The 17,637-nt window shown below is 34.4% G+C and overlaps 1 protein-coding gene and 1 long non-coding RNA gene across 11 annotated transcripts in view; one reads left to right on the top strand and one right to left on the bottom strand.

The window, feature by feature from the left end:
• LOC110598920 (uncharacterized) overlaps positions 1-17,637 on the top strand; it is a 379,394-nt gene that overhangs the window by 183,318 nt on the left and 178,439 nt on the right. The gene's annotated exons all lie outside the window — the stretch shown is intronic.
• Cabs1 (calcium binding protein, spermatid associated 1) lies at positions 8,753-12,044 on the bottom strand. The gene has a single exon (XM_005333273.4). The coding sequence runs from the start codon at positions 10,360-10,362 to the stop codon at positions 9,193-9,195; it is 1,170 nt and encodes a 389-aa protein (XP_005333330.2). The 5' UTR covers positions 10,363-12,044; the 3' UTR covers positions 8,753-9,192.

Raw genomic sequence — 17,637 nt, 5'->3', positions numbered from 1 at the left:
TCTTCAGATTTTTAAAGTGTAATACTTTATTTCTGAAAGTTAATTTTAATGATTATAAAATTAGCTCAACTTACACATCTAGCATTTCCAGGGCATTGTATCTTTTTTTGTTTTTTGACATAAAAATGAGAAAATGTTGACTAACAAATCATTTTGATACCCCTTACCATAGACTTTTATCCCTAGATTCCTAGTAATTCCTTATTACAGAAGATTTTTGCATCATTTTCTTGTAAGAATTGTGCCAATTATTGAACAATACAAAATGTGAGCATTGTAGAAGTCTGACATTTGCTTCAATGTCAGTGAACTTGACTTTCCATCAAAATGTGTTCATCACCAGAAAGATAAGAAAACATCACAAGGAAGACCTACCGGTGGATAATCAGATTTGCAATGCTCTTCTTTCAAGTTAGCTGTTAACAATGGTATATCCTTTTGGCATTAACTCACATTGTGATGAATTAAAGAACTGAAGAGAACCTCTAGACTTTTGATCCAAAGGTGAATTGGAAGGCAAGAGGCAAATGTTTCCTTGGTTGTTGGCTTTTGAATTTATTCATAGCCTTAAAAAATTTTTAGGATGACCACTTAGAATGAGAACAAACTAAAATTAAATCAAGATGTAGATCCAGATCTATTTGATTTTACATAGATAACAATATATATGTCCAGAAGGAGTTGAAAAAACAAGTGACTTCCTTATAGCTTCAAAATCCAGTATTTGAACACAGATTTGTTTGTCTACACAGCTTTTTCTTTCCTCTACACCAAGGTATTTTTAAGTATATTTAACAACTTCTCCTGCTCCTGCTCCTCCTCCTCCTCCTCCTCCTCCTCCTTCTTCTTCTTGTAGATGGATACAATACCTTTATTTTATTTATTTATTTTTATGTATTGCTGGGGATTGAACCTAGGGCCTCACACGTGGTAAGCAAGCACTCAACTACTGAGCTACAACCCCAGCCTTAGATTTCACTTCTGTTGAGATAATTTTTGATTAATTATTATAGTGAATAAGCTGTACAAAAGAGTCTCTTTATTAGGAGTTTTGTGTTTCTGTCATCTGGTAGATGAATTAATTTCAGTGAAATTAGTTCAGGTACATTAGCCACTAGTTATGTGAAAATTTAAATTTCTATGGTATGTGGTTAATTTTAGGTCAAGTTAGCTAGGTTACAGTGTCCCAATGTTTGGTCAAACAATGGTGTGTCACTAGTGTAAGTGTTACTATGGGTGTTCTATTTTGTTTTTTCTATAGATGTGATTAACATTCACAATCAATTGACTTTAAGTAGGTTGCCTTTTTATAACATGGGTGTGAACCTCATCTAATTTGTTGAAGGCCTTTGGGCGAAGACAAAAGTTTCTTGGGAACTAAAGTTTCTCTTAAGATTGCACTGCTGTCTGCTCCTGGCCTGCTGGCCTGCTCTGGAAGTTTCATATTGCACATCAACTCTTACCTGAGTTTCCAGGATGAATTTCTTTTCTCTCTAGGTATCCCATTTGGTTCTGTTTCTCAGAAGAACCCTAATAGAAACAGCCTGATACAATTTATTCAAATTCATATACAAAATATAATTTTTATTGAAAAGCTTTAAAATTTCTAATAATTTTATATATCTGTTACCATTATTACTCAGATCCATTGTACCCTAGTCTAACTTCAAAATTATTGAGCACACCAAATATTTTTATGTTTCTGTATCTTTGTTCTTTCCCTTCCCTTAGCTTGCAACCAAAGATCCTCTTCTTGCCTTGTAAATTCATATTCATCAAATATCCAGTTTATACTATCCATCCTCTGAGAGAAGTTCATAAATGAAAAAAATCACTTCTCATTCACTTGTTTATTTCAACCATTTAATAGATATCTGTTGAGTATTTATGGTGTTCCAAGAACTTAGAATTGATCAGTGAACAAGGAGTTATCATATGGCTCTCATTACTTAAGATACTCTGCTTTATCCTAATTATTTTATTAATAGTGCCTGTTTTCAGTCTTAAAAGTGTTATGACTTTAATGATAAATTATGTGATCATTCTGATTAACAAGCTTACAGTCTAACAGGGAAGATAAGCATTAAAAATGTGTTGCAGATTGAATAGTGTCCTTTGCCCTCCTCAAATATGCTGCTCCCCTAACCTCTGAAGCCTGACAATGTGACTGTGCATTTAGAAACGAGGTCTTTTCAGATGTAATTGAGTTAAGATGTAGTCATATTGGGTTAGGCTGGGACAGATCCAATGACTGGTTTCCTTATAAATAGAAATTTGGCTACAGAGACACAAAAGAGAACATCGAGTGCCAGTAGAGGCAGAGATTGTTGTTCTACCTTTTAAGGCAAAGAGTGCCAAGGATTGCCAGAATAATTAGAAGCCAGGAATAGTCAAGGAAAGGCTATTCCCTAGAACCTTCAGAGAGATCATAGCCCTGCTAACACCTTGATTTCAGACTTGTAACATCTAGAAATGAGAGAATAAATTCCTGCTGTTTTAAATCAGTTTGTGGTACTTTGTAATGGCAGTCTGAGAAAAGTAACATAACAGGAAATTTGGGGGAAATGGGGAAAAAAAGGTATGGGGCAAGGTTTCATGTAGTATGCCCAACACAGTTGGAGAATGCAGGGCTTTCCTGGGTGGAGGGTTCAGGGAAGATATAACTGAGAAAATGACGTGTGTAAACTCTGAAGTGGGAATTCAGGAACATTTCAGGTTGAGTGCAGTGTATTTGATAATCCCAAGACAAGATACAGCTTGATGCTCTAAGGAAACCAGAAGTTCTACACAGGTTTGGATTTTGGAGTAAAAAACAAGAGCGACATATCATGAGGTGGCATAAGTAATCAGTCTTTCTATTGAGCAGAACCTGGTAAATATCACAGACGTTTTGGACTTTAAAGTTGGTGGAAAGTCACTGGAGCATTTTGAGCATGGGAATAGAAGTGGTGTGATCATTTTGTATTGTCACTCCTGCTTGATAGAATAAAGAAGTATTGGTTAGAAGGGGAGCAAATGGATTCCTGTGATATTGAGAATGAAGATATGTAAGAGAAAATCTGTATTTATTGGGTATGAGGAATTAGAGAGAGTGAGAGAGGAGTGAAGAGCAAGTCTTCAGTGTTGGCTTGGACATCTCTACTGAGATGGAAAAATTCTAGAAAAGGAGAAAACTGAGGGAAGTGAATGCCAATTTCAGTTTAGAATTCTGTTATGTTTGAGTTGTCTGTGAGAAAGCCAAAATAACACACTAGCAGTATATGAAAAAAAGAGTGTAAACTCAAAATTTAATTGATGAATCCTTTGTTGTTTTTACCCACAAACATACTGGCCCATCTCTTCAGTATTTTTGGTATTCTGACATTACAAATGTTCATTAATGTATTTTCAAGTAGATCTAGTTTAGCTACTTGAACAGGTGCCTAGAGAATTTCAATGGGACAACATTTTTTTTTTTTTTGTCTTTAGGGGTCTTTTCCTTTGAAACTTATTTTGTTCTTTTCTTATCATGATTAGGAATTTCTTGTGATATAGAGGAGAGTGTTAAGCCATGGGAAAGCTAGCTATGGGGAAAAGATGAGTGGGATTATGAACAAGGGGTTCCCTGGAGCAGAGGGAAACTTTGATCAGAGATAATATTGTGTCAGAGGGAACTGTGGACGGTATTATCTTGTAACATGGGAGTGTCTTTTAGAAAATTTAACACAGATGCTCTTCACCTCATGATGGAACTACATCCTGACATACTCACCATAAATTCAAAGACTAAGCAAAAAAAAAAAATGCATTTAATACGCCTACCCTACCTAGTTGAGCAATACAATGCTCTGTGGAGTATGGGTTGCTACCCTTGTGATTACATGGATGGCTGGGACCTGCAGTTCCCTGCCATGGCCTAGCACTGCAAGACTATTACACTTTACATCACTAGATAAGGAAAAGATAAGTTCAAAGTACTGTTTCTACTGAATGTATAGTGTTTTTACACCATTCTAAAGTAAAGAAAAGAAAACATGATTTGAACCTGTAAGTCAAAGAAGGTCTTCTAAGTATCTTAGATGGCATGACTGAAGAGTATATCTAGTAGGAGACAGTAGGGGTGATTAGAAAAATAGCTCTTAGTAAATGTTCAGAAATGATTAACAAATGAGACTGCAAGGAATTCTAGAGATAGAGAGCATGATGAAGAAAGACACAGGAACTTGAAATAGCTTGGGCTTCTATTTATTAGGACAGATTGGTTTCAAACAACAGAAAACTCACCCCAAACTTGTTTTGGGAGTAGAAAATGTATTGCCTTAGGTAGATAAGCCAGGAGGTTTAAAATATGATGTGACTAGAATTCCCATTCTTTATTATTTTAAATTTATATTTCATGGTTATGATTTCTTCAGTGTTGGGCTCATTCTTAAGGAAACTGCTTGCTTGGCTGGGAGCAGTAGTGTACTCCTATAATCCCAGTGGCTGGGGAGGCTGAGGCAGCAGAATTGCAAGTTCAAAGCTAGCCTCAATAACTTAGTAAGGCCCCAAGCAACTTAGTGAGACCTTGTCTCAAAATGAAATATAAAAAGACTCAGCAACTTAGTGAGGCCCCAAACAACTTAGTGAGACCCTGTCTCAAAATAAAATATATATAAAAAACCAGGTTGGAGATGTTGCTCTGTGATTAAGTACCCCTGGGTTCAATTCCTAGTACTGCAAAAAAGAAAGAAAACTGCTTGTTTATGGTCCCAGAATGGCTCTAGCAGGACCAGGCAGTAAATGTTTTAAGACTGAAGTTACTCAGACATTCCATCTTGGTACCCAAACACCTCCTCATGTTCTCTTTTCTCTGACTTGTTCATGTGCTTATTCTTGAATGACTGGCAGGGCATAGGGCCACAGTGGTAGCTTATTGTTGGAATTGGGAGTGAGGTATATCTATCTCACTTAAATCACTCTTGCCAAGCTAGCATGCTACTGCTTGAGCCACATCCCCAGCCCAACTCTCACAGAACTTTCTACTAGTGCTGCTTATAGAGTGTAGTGAGTAAAGTGAGGACAGAAGTACAAGTGGGTTATAGGCAGAGGGAAAACATGTAGGTACTTGTGTGCCTAAGGAGATAGATGTTATCATGAAGATGGTGGGGAGTGAGTAAAAGGAATTAAAGGAGAGACGAATGCTGAAGGGCATAAGTAATCTGCGTGGTACAAGACCAAGGTGAGATTAGCAGCAACGGGACAGGGAGGATGAAATAAGGGATGGCAGTGGGAATGGAGAAGACCGGGTTGTGATAAGGGATGCAAGGAATCGTCATTCCACATTTCACACAAAGCATTGTGACTTTGAACTTGAGCTTTGGGGTCAAGCTGATCTGAGGAGCAGATCTTGTTTATCTTGTTTATCTTGGGCAATTGATCTTTTTGTTTCATTTTGGTCATTTCAAAATATGACTGCTTAAAATGACCATCCACTCTATACACTTATCTCCTTACTAGGGTCATCACTGGTCAGAATAATTGAGAATTAAATCTCTGTTTCATATCTATTCTATAAGTTCATATTTTAGTTGTTTCTCCTGGCTCCCCTATTCCTTATCTTGTAAAAAATTGTATACTCAACACCTACCATCTTAATGATATTTAATCAAATTTCAGGATATTTAATCAAATAAAATACCTCTCTACTTTGTAGTTATATCATTTAAAATTGATTATTAGTCACCCCTTTGGAAAAAAAATAATGTTCTTCTCTCCTTTCTGTCTTTCTAATTGTTTAACTGTTCATTTAATGCTTCAGGACATTATCTGCACCACTCAAAGGGAACTACACCAAGCTCTTTTTCTAAACAAAGTTCCTGAAAGGGAATGATTGCGGTTTATAAAGCAACAAAGCTTTTTAACTTGCCAGCACACTCAGTATTGAGATCCTATTGAGGATAAAATTATTAAAACCTTTAATAGCTTTCAAATGGATAAGATGCAGGACATTTAACAAGCACCATGTGATTAATCTTTTGCCTACCTTTCCAGCTTCATCTTGATTCATTTTCTAGCTGATGACATAGGTATTCATTTCCTTGAAAAACTCGAGGAATTTCTAGCTTCAAGGGTTTGAACATGTTGTTTCTTCAATTATCTACATTTTTCAGTCTTTTCACCTAAATCTTACCTCATTGGCCTTAAATTTGTTTGAGATGTGCAACTATAAATTCTTACTATTTTCCTTTGTAATACTCATTAGAACCTATAGCTCAGCATTTCTTCCCATATGGTTATTTCATTAATATTTGTCTTTTTCAGTAGATTAATTTTCACAAAGGCAGGGGCCATGTCATTTGAGATTTTCAAATGCTTAGAAGACAATATGTGTTTTATTAATGAAAAAATGAATAAAATACTTAATGTTTGAAGCATAAAACATTAAAAACATGGTAGCTAACATTTTTATTAGGTGTAAGAAGAGAATAAAAGATATGGGCTGGAGTCAGAGTTTTTTGGTTGACAGTGTTGACATTTACCCTCCCATCTGTATGTCTAATATTCTGGATAGAAAATGCATAAAAACACAGAGAATGAAACAAAATCATCTATAGTCTTTCCTTCATAAAACCACACATTAAGATATATATCTTTATGATACTATTATAAAGTATATCATCTATATTATATGATATATAAATAAATATATGTAGATATTATATGTAATCATCCTAGGCAACATTCTCTGTAATTATATATGTGTACTACATACATAACACTATATGAATTTTGTTGAATTGTACGAGCATTTCCTCCATTTGAATATTCTATTAGAAATAGTTTAAAAGATGCATACTATGGCTTCATGTGGATAGACAAACATGTACTCAATTCCAAGTTACTGGGAGTATAAATTGTTTTCATTATTTTTTCCCATATAAAATCACATTCTTTTTAAAATGTGTTTTAGTTGTCAATAGATGTTTATTTTATTTACTTATATATGGTGCTGAGAATCAAACCCAGGGCCTCACGTGTGCTAGGCAAGTGCTCTACCACTGAGCCACAACCCAGCCCTAAAATCTTGATTATTTTTGCCAACATCATTGTATTAAATCTGAAAGCCAATATAGTGCTTAAAAGTGCTTGGACTCAGGAGGAAAGCCCTCTGAGTTTGAAGTTTTCTCTGCTACATACTAACAATAATGCTTGAGGAATTCCAAACGTTTTTGTCTGACTTATAGTTTCTTTTTCATTAATGGATTTAATAATTTCTCTGCTAAAGTAATCATAAAGATCAAGTATTATTCTAAACTTAACTGCAGTGGTGCCTGACCTGTAATAAGAAAGAGCTCAATTACTGTTGATTGTTTCACTATCACTGATTTTTAGGAAAATTCTTAAGAAGTAAAATATATCAAATAGCTAAAACACAAAATTAAATATTTTAAATATTTGTTTCACATATATTCTAGCCTTATAGAAAGGTTGGAGAAATTTGGAAGAAGGTTGGAAAATTAGTCAATGTGAGTATTTAAAATGATCATTATAAAAAAAAAATAAAAAAAAATAAAATGATCATTATCAATTGTTGAATGGCTAAAATAGTATACAATGTTTTTTGTTTTTACTTTTTGAATATAACCATTGAATATTTTTCAAATGTTTAGTGACAATTTATGCTTTCCTTGTAGCAACATTTATAGAATAAGAATAGAAATCTTCTCATAATTCAAAAATTTCCCCTGTTATTTGCTTTTTTATTCTACATTAGTTTTTTTGTGTGTGTGTTCAATCTATTGATTTTTTTCCTGCCTTTTCTTATATATATTTACATGGTTTTCTCAGTCCCACTTGGATAGATACACAGATGTCTTTCCTTCTGTTTTAAAATACTTTTTTTTTTCACATTAAAGCATATGATCTGTGAAGAATTTTAGAGTATTGGGTTAAAAAGCATTTCCATTTCATTTTCCCTAAATATTAGATTGTTTGAGCAAGACTAACTATAATATCCCATGATTTTAAAGTTTACAATATCATGTAATAAACATTTGTGTTATGATATATTTATGAGTTTTAACAAACTACCATAATTATTTTAATCTATAATCTACCTAGTGGTTCACATTCCTATACTGCCCCTTCTATATATAATGTTTACTATTCACTCAGTGTTTTGATCGTTTTTAAAATTTTTCTCTCTTAATACTATAAAATTATGAACCTGTATAAAATAATTCTATTTATGATGCCTACTGTTAAGATATTTTCTAAATGAACAATATTTCATTTTCCCTATACCTCTACTAATTTGAGTTCTGTACAAGAATATCAAAAACACTTGGACACAATAAATCAGTTGCTGTCAGAAAGGTTTATTGAAGAAAAATTAGCAAAGTAAAAACAGACCCGTTTAGAAAGTCTGTGTCAAAAAACAATGAAGATATATGTCCTTGAATTACTAATCAAGAGCATAAGAAGAGGACGATATTCAATGTTTAAGACCTGAAAGAAATTGACAAAAATTCAGGATACACATTTTAACAGGAAGAAAATTAAATTGATTCATATATTAATACATAGTATTTTGGATAAATGAACATATTTGCAAAATATTTTGTTTTAGTTTACATACAATATAAGAACCCTATCTTATTTTTTAATCTTACATGTAGGTATTAATTACTGAATAGCATTAATTGTTATATCATCAAGGTTGAAAATATATTTTTAATAGAAGAGAATTATTGGTGGGTTACTAATGAAGAAAAATGTTTAGAATATGCACTTCAGAAGATTTTTTAAGAACATTTTTAATACTACAGTAATTTTGAGCTATTAATTTGATTATCTTCATATTCTAAAATGTAACATTAGGGATTAATTAAAATGGCATGGATAATTAATTATAGCAGGAAGAGAATTCCTTTCTTGCTTTCTTCATACCTAGAGGGCTAGTATAGTGCATTTTTTATTGAGATAAATAACTGTTAGATAACTCAGACTTCAAACTTTGTAATACTAGTTTACTGCCATTTCTTTAAATTTCCATAAATATACTGTGCTATGTGACTCTATTCATAAGCCTTGCATTTTCTAACTCTAATACTTGCCTGAAATGCCCATATTCTTTCATTTAAGATTTTTGCTTGTTGAAAAACTTCTGAGATGTTAAGACTAGTTGTCTAGATTATTGCACAATTCTACATGGCATCCCTTTTGCTATTTTTAAATCATGAACTCATCTGGATCTTCTTTTAGTAGTTTAAAGACACCCGTTTCATCTGCAGAAGTGTCTTCTTTTTGGTTTGTGATATCTAGTTCAGGGGTAATTCCAGAAAGTGACTCAGTGACCTTGACAGATTCCACTGTATTATTTTCAGGTGTATCTTCTGTTTTGTTAGTAGCTGGTTCTCCCAAAAAGCTCATAGCAGCTGATGCAGGCACAATGAAGTCATATCTGGATTCAACAGCAGTAAGTAAAACAGAATGGGTCTCTGCTTCATTTGCCATGCCTCTCTCTATCCAAACATTGACTTCATCAGTAGACTCTTCATCATCAGTTAGATTATCTTCTGGGTTGTCTTTGTCTTTTTCAGCAGAGGCAGTAAGTTCAAACACTGTAATAAACTTTTCTTCATCAGAGTCAGTGACTTTAGTAAAAGAACTGGGGTCATCCTCTGAAGCAATTAGGTCAATTTCAGTTATGTTCTCTTCTGCAAGGTCAGTTATGTCTGGAATGGTGGTGAAGTTTTTTTCAGTAGATCGAGAAATTTCATCTTCAGGAATAGAGGAATCAGTAACTGGGACAGCCCCATCAGAAGGAACCTTGGATTTGATTGAGGAATTAGTCTTGCTAACTTTTATTTCAGGGGTATTAGTAACCCTGGCAGTGCTGTCCTGTAGTGTGCCAGAGACTTCGGCAATCATGGAGATATCTTCACCTTCTGCATTAATGGTAGCCAAGACGATATCTTCTTTTGCCTTGCTGGCAGAAAAATCTATTAAAGAAACTGTAGCGACTGGGGATGAAACATTTCCAATTTTCACTGGAATGAAATTTTCAGTAATAGAATCCTTAGCTATGGAGTGTGTAGTGCCAGTCAGAGTAGTAACTTCTTTTTCCAGATGAGTTGTTGACTTAGTCTGGGTCTCAATATCATCTTCTGATATGAATCCTTCCTTAGTGGACATAAGTTTGTTGACTGTAGTTGTTGAAAAATCACTTTCTAGCATATAGTCATTTACTGAAGTTATGTGGTCTCCTTCTGAAGTAATAGTTGTTTCTGACCTAGGAATAGTGTTCTCAGCCCCAAAGAAAATGGTTGCTTCAGGTGATGTTTTACTGCTTTCTGTTGGAGGATGAGAATAAATTTTAGGCAAACCATCCTCAGCCATGGGGTGAAGTGGCACTGTGCACTCTCACAGGTCTTTCTCCTGGGCTTAGTGGCATCCCTGGCCAGGAGAGTGGTGATTGAAGTGTTGGTCATCATGGTGATTGTTGCATCAACCACAGGGACAATGGCACTGCCTCACCTTGGAGGTGTTTCTTTGCTGTGATTGGACATCTACTTTTAAGAGTGTTGATGTTAAATGAAAAGAATGTTGCCTTCTCTGATTAAAAAATCAAAATTTATACCAAATATTTCAATTTCAGGGAACTGAGGATATATCATTCTTTTTATAAGGGATATGGCTTCTGATAGTTAGTGTCATTTGAAAAGATGTAGTCAAGTGCTTTGTGGGTTTAGAGTCAGTAGGGGAAACTCTCAGAATCATAAATTATCAGCATCAGCTTAAAGTCACCTCTCTTTCAAGTAAGTAGGAGTGTCTTTCTGAGGTAAAGTCATCTTCCCATGAGATTCTTGGTATTTAAGTGCAAAATAAAATAAAATAAATGGCAGTTTTGACAGTGTAGCTGCAGAAGGTAATTAGTTAGCAGAGATTTCAATACCTTTTTTCAGTAGGAATAATGAAAAATAAGGTATGGGCCCATTTGGATCTTTTCTGACTTCTTGACTTAATGTAACGATGGAAGTGTCAAGTTTTGTAGGTTTAATTTTCCTGGATGGAGTATTATTTCAACCTCATTTTTGATAAGGTTAGTATTATGTCTCAAAATTTACTCAGCATCAAGAATTAGGGTTTGAAATAGCTATTTAAGATGTATATTCTCAAATTTCATAAGGAGTGTTTTTTATAATGATGTTAATCATGTCAGACATCATCACTGTATTATCAACCTTAAAATTTAGCTACTTAGATGAAAGGAGAGTGAAGTCTAATGTTAACACTTTAAAATGAGACTTTTCCCAGTTCTGTTAGAAGAAATGGAATTTTCAGACATATACGAGAAAGTCAGTAGCATCGGCCAGGGTAGTAGTTTCTGTCTCAAGGTCAAATGCATGTCTTTATTACAATGGTCTCATTCTTAAAACTTACATCTTCATCTCTGGCTGGATAGCCTGACATAGATATATTCTTATTCTAAAAATGTCAGAATAGGTTTTAAGATGGACATTTGTCATTTTAAAGACAATGCGTAGCTTCTTGGGAAATGTTTTTGCTTCAAGGGATATCACTGTTAAGGTTTCCAATATCTTTATTGATATAGGAAATGCTGTCAGCATCAGGGACAAGGAAGGAAGTCTAAAGTTAGTAATCAGCACAGGTTCTTTGTTTTTAAATTGAAATACTGTCAGTTCCAGGGGCAGTAGAAGAAGTTCCAAGGTTAAATCATTCTCTGAACTGGATAATTAATGGGGGAATTTTTTAACTTCTGTTTTAAAATTTTTTCCCACCATCTAATATTTGTGAAGCTTAATTGAAGATTAAGACATGCTGTACACAGCTCTGATGGCCCCCCTTTTGGAAACATTTCTTTGTGCACAGAAAGGAAAAAAAGATGAAAATATAAGCTGCCTAACTGCTGCAAGTTACGTTTTTAGGACTCCATATTTGTTATACTGAATAGACTTGGAATCATGAACAAAATATTCGCTTTTATGAGGCTTTAAGTTCTAGTTAGCTATGCCAGATAAAATGATTATATATTATCTTTATTGGTACTAATTTGTCAAATAGTCTTTCGTTTCAAGGATTAATTTTGTAGTCATGCTAACTCTGATTTTACTAGTATCACTATGAGTTGAAATCACATTGATTGAAGCACGTTATTTCTCTTTTAGGGGAATGTTTTTATCATTATCTGTGTTTTCTAAACCATTGACCTTAAAAAGGACATTTCAGATTGAATATATGTTATCTAAGTATAAGAAATATATATGATATGAACACATACCAGTGTAACTCCACATCATGCACAACCACAAGAATGGGAAGTTATACTCCATGTATCTATGATATGTCAAAATACATTCTACTGTCATGTATAACTAAAAAGAACAACAAAAACAAAAGAAGTATATATGAAAATACTGGTTGGTCTCCAGGAATTTAGCAATCACTCTTAGGTTGAAACTGGAATCATCAGCTTCAGGGAATATAGTACACTCTTTTTTTGACCAATAGATCATTGCCCTTAAAGGTATTATCTGAATGAAGGACAGGGAATAAGATTACATAGGTGAGTTTTATTTTGTTGGAGGATAGGCTTAGTCGGTTTTTGGAGTATCTATCACAATAATTGGCATATTTTGTCCTTTCTCTGGCAAGTATTAAAATAGTGTCTATTGACATATCTTTTAGTGCATATTTTCTTATTTTGGCTGCTGAAGCAAAAGCTTGCTTGGTCCTCAGCTACCTTCCTTGCTGTATATTTTGAGATGTTTGGCTATGTGGTTATGACTTCATCTAAGTACTAACTTTTTTAGGTTCATGGTAAAAACTCTTTCTTTTCTCTCTTATGTGAAAAAGTGGAATCCATTAGCAAAAATGGGCAATTTCTCAATAACTGTTGAAAATCATTTCTTAATATATTTACACATAAAGACACATTTTGTTTTTCAGGGATACTTGACTAGGAAAAGCATCTTTAGAAATAGACTTTGAAAATGCTAAAGGCAGAGTGATGCCCACCATTGAGTCTTTCTCTGTATGGTGAATATCTTGAGATTCATCAGAAGACAGATCACGTGTAATTTTAAAAGAATCAACTGTTAGACAAGAGGTAACACCTATGGACTAGAATTCCTTTTTTAGAAAGAATTTATATATCTTCAGATTTTGTAAATTTATTGGAGAAATAGAGTATTAACTTTAATTGAGGAGGTTAGTCATGGTAGAGTCACTGAGGAAGTTTCCTGTTCAATATCTTCAATCATGAAATAATTCTCATCTTCAGAAACAGTGAAAGGAGTAATCACATTTTGAGAATTGCTCATGTCAACATTCATATTTTTTACTTCTTTCCCTCCATTGATTTGAATGGGTGTATAACTAAGGAAATTATAATCAAAGGATGTCCTGCTGTCCTGTGGGGTCACTACTTCTTTGTTTCCAAGGAAGATGGTATTTACAGCAGGGTTAGTAATGACCCTCATATCTGCTTTGTCATTTGTAGATTCCTTGGAAATATCCTTTGCCTTTATTTTGTTTGCCTGTAACTGAGGAATATGAGCACTAAAAAAAGTGTTTTCTTCAACCTTCTTGTTTGTTTGTTTTACAGTAGAAATTTCTTGAAACCTAGGTAATATTTTTTCTATCACAATAGGTTCATGAATAATGTTCCTACTTTCCAAAGCTTGAAATTCTGAATTTGGTATTCTGAGATTAGCCATATTAAACTGCAAATGAGAATTTTCTCCCATCAGGGAAATGATCTCTGGATAAGATGAAGATATCTCACTAGCAGGAATAAAAATTACTTCTGTGAACAAATTTAAATCCCTAGCCAAGGTGTTGGTTTTGTGAGAAACAGATGTAGCTGGGAGAGAATCCTTGGGTATGGAAAAGCTTGAATACATGGCTTTGGAGACACTGTTATAATCTTTATTGACCAATTTATCATCAGAAATGGGATTTTTACTTACAAGATAAGGATTTAGGTCAGTGTCTTGTAGAGGGTTTGTTTCCATCTTGATAACTTTATCATTTCTTAATATATCTGTGAGGTGATTTGCTTCAAATTCAGTAGTTGTGTCTTTCATTGTAGAGGCTTTACTTATTTCTTTTGTATAATAGAAATTTGGTTCAATATGTTCATTAGGAAAAAAAGTATAAAACTTGGTAATTGTTTTTTTGAGGTTTGCATTTTGATCATCAGAGGCATCAGCAGAAAAAAATTTATCCCTAATGTCAGTAGTAACAGATGTGTTTGGTTCAATATCTCTGATGTTGTCTGAAGAGCCAGTGAAATCATCTTGAGAAGGAGTATAGATCAAGTAGAGAGCCTTTGGGATCATTTGACTTCTAGTATTTTGCCTTGTGGAGACCACACCATCATTGAAGTAAACTGAATCTGAAAACACAGATTCTGGTGCTGCTGTTATTAACGTTGTAGGATAATATGGGTTTCCTTTTTCCAGTCTAAAGTCTGTGCTTTCTTTAGAAGGAGCATTAGCAGTTAGAATGGGAGTTTCAGGTAGTTCCAAAGGTATAAATCTTAGAGACCTGGCACCCTTTGATGATGGAAAACTTGAATGGCCAACGTCAATTTCGTCCTTAATGGAGCTAGCAGGAACACCTGGCATAATTGCAGACACCTTTCTCAAAGGAGAAAAAGAGGTGAGACCTGTGTTGATTGCATCTTCTGTATTTTCCTCTATGTTGAAAATATCATCGCTGTAAAACTGAGCTAAAGGAAAATTACTAAATCTTGAATCAGATGCTACAACTAAACTTGTTTCATCTTCAGCAAGATTAGATATACTGGAGGTGGTAGTGTCTATTTCTCTGGGTGTAAATATCTCATAAATGGTAGGCAACATGTCTTTCTTAAGCAAGTTATAACTATTTTTGATAGTATGATTAGGAGTATCAGTTGTGAATGTCCTCTTTTTAACCGTGGGGGTTAGGCCTTGAAAAATGGAATTCTTGGTTATTATTCTGTTTCCTAAGTCAGAGCTTTCAGAGAGAATAATGGTGTCGTCATCACCATTTGTTGTGCCTTTCCCCACAGATGTTTTATCAGAAAATATAGAAAGAAAATTTTTACTTGCATTAGTTTGGGAGTGCTTTGTGGATCTATGAACTTTGTTATTGACTTCGGCATTGGACTTTGCAAAAGTAATGTCAACCTTTTTGTTTTCTTTCATGGGAATTATAGCTTGGGAATTTCCTTTGGCTTTGAACTCTGAGGGTGTTGTTTTAAATCGACCGTCTGAAACAGCAATTGTGGTATATAGTGTATTAGACCTTCTTGAATTGGGGGCATAGCTGGGTGTACTCATTTTTACAAAGAAATTCTTCACTTTATCCTCTAACTCAAAAACATAGTTGTCTGAGACATATTCAGAATCACTGTCCTCAGATGTTATATGATCTACATATGCTGGAGTGATTTTTCCCACAGAAGAAATGTCATCCACTTTTTCTGAAATGTCGTCTGTAAGATCAATTATTTCATCCTCAGTAGCTATCTCTCTTTCTATAAAATCTTTGTACTCAAATATATTCCCTTTAAAAGTGATTGCTGTGTCTTTTTTGGAGCTAATGCTAACAGGCAAAACGATAACTTGGTCAGATGAAATAGCTTCTTCTTTAGATGGAATGTTATAATCAATATTTTTTGGGGGATCTTTTCCTCTAGTAAAAATAGGAACAAATTCAGAATATTTGGGAGTACCCATAGATATTGTATAATCAGAAGGTGGAATTGCTGACCTTTGTTGTAGGGCATACGATCCAATTGGAGTTTTTGCAATGGACTCTCCAGTGCTAGTGACTTTATTATGAGAGAGAAATCTTTGATCATTGGGCCTGGCTTCTTCTGGAAGAGTTAATATAGAATTAGCTGAAAAGGTTCCTTTTAAGTTGGGAGGTGCTTGAGATTTGGAAGAAGTAACATCAATAAAAGAATCATCATTCAATGTACTTGTTTCTTCTGAAAATAAACTTCCTATTTCAGAAACATGAAATTCCTCATCCATGTTGTCACTGTTGGAGAGTGGAATGGACTTACTTGATGGAAGAAAGGTTTTCTCCATAGCTGGAATGAGAACTTTTGTATTTTTAATGTGACTTGGTTTAAATCTAGCAGCTGGATCTTCTTGAGCAGAAAGATCAACTATTTTCCTTGTCTTGTAGACACTATTTTGAAACTCTTCTGTAGGATAGTAGGCTTTTGTCATTTCTTTTTGAGATTTAAAATATGTTTCGTCTGTCTTGGTTTTATAATCATTGGGGTCATTTAAAGGGAAAAATGAATCAACTTCACCATCTGAGGAAGTATCTAAAAAAGTGGATCCCATTGGAGAAACATTCCAGGCCAAGGGATAGGAATGAATGTCAGTTTGAATTGTGACTTGCTCCTCTGGAACATTATCTCCATTATTGGCATTGGCATATTCAGTTACTCTTCCTAATGCTTCTGACATGGTTATTGAAGGGTTGGAAAAGGAGTTATCTTTCACTAGGCTAGAGGTTTCAGGATTTTCAGTTAAGGAATTAGGAATGAATAATACAGATGTTAATAGAGATTCGAATCCTTTTGATTCAACATTGTCTTCTTCTGGTAACATAGACTTAGCTCCTACATAACTGCCTTCATTGGAAAGAACACTGGAATCTTCCATAGTGCTGATTGCCTTATTCGTAGATGAGGAAAATATTGAAACTCTGTTTTTTGCCTTATTGGTATCTTTGCTGATGAATGGAAGATCACCATCAGGAATGACACTAAACACAGCCAAAGGAACAATGTTCTGTGAATAGAATGTATTTGCCAAGTTTGTTTTATGTTTATTTGCACCAAATCTGTTCGATATGGTGGCTTTTGCCATATCTGGGGCAACATTGTTATAAACAGCAGAGGAGATGCCTTTCCTATTGAGTTGGTCTATGTGTTCTATAGGGATGGTGATTGAAGCAGGATCAATGGCATAAGTTGTGAACATCCTGCTTTCTTCCTTTGTTGACACTAGTTCTGGGTCTGGAACAAGTGAGGACTCCCTTCTTTTGCCTTTAGGGAGAAAGATGATGGTATTGTCACCAATTAGAGGATCATTTTCCAGAACTGCTTCAAAGAACTCCGGTGAAAATTTCCAATTTGGATCAGTTAGAGAATAAATCACAGACCTTGAGGCATTAGGAATGGGCTTTGGCTTTTCATGAATCTGTATATCTAGGGATCCTTTATCCCTAGTGTTGTCTTCTCCAGGCAGCATAGAATCACTTCCTTCATAATTACCCTCAGGGGAGAGAATGATGTTATCTTCCATAGTGTGCATTGAATTCATAGGTGAAAAAGAGATTGAAGCCCTGTTGTTTACAACTTCAGTATCTTCATCGATGAAGGAAAGTTCATCATCAGGGGTGACACTGAACTCAGCCAAAGGAATAATGCTGTCCTGAGAATGTGGCATCTCTACCATATTAGTGTTTTTAACATTTTTTATTCTGAATGATAAGGTATTTCCTGCTTTATCTTGGATATCAGTGTTATAAATAGGAGATGAAATGAATTTCCTGTAGAACTGATTCTTATTTTTTATTGGAGGATTGATCACAATAGGATCAATGGTTTCATCTGAGAACATCCTCCTCTCTACTTTG

This window comes from Ictidomys tridecemlineatus, chromosome 9 (genome assembly GCF_052094955.1).
Source record: "Ictidomys tridecemlineatus isolate mIctTri1 chromosome 9, mIctTri1.hap1, whole genome shotgun sequence".
Classification (NCBI taxonomy): Eukaryota; Metazoa; Chordata; class Mammalia; order Rodentia; family Sciuridae; genus Ictidomys; species Ictidomys tridecemlineatus.
Note: the sequence above shows the minus strand (reverse complement) of the source record. Positions and strands in the feature narration are given on the sequence as shown.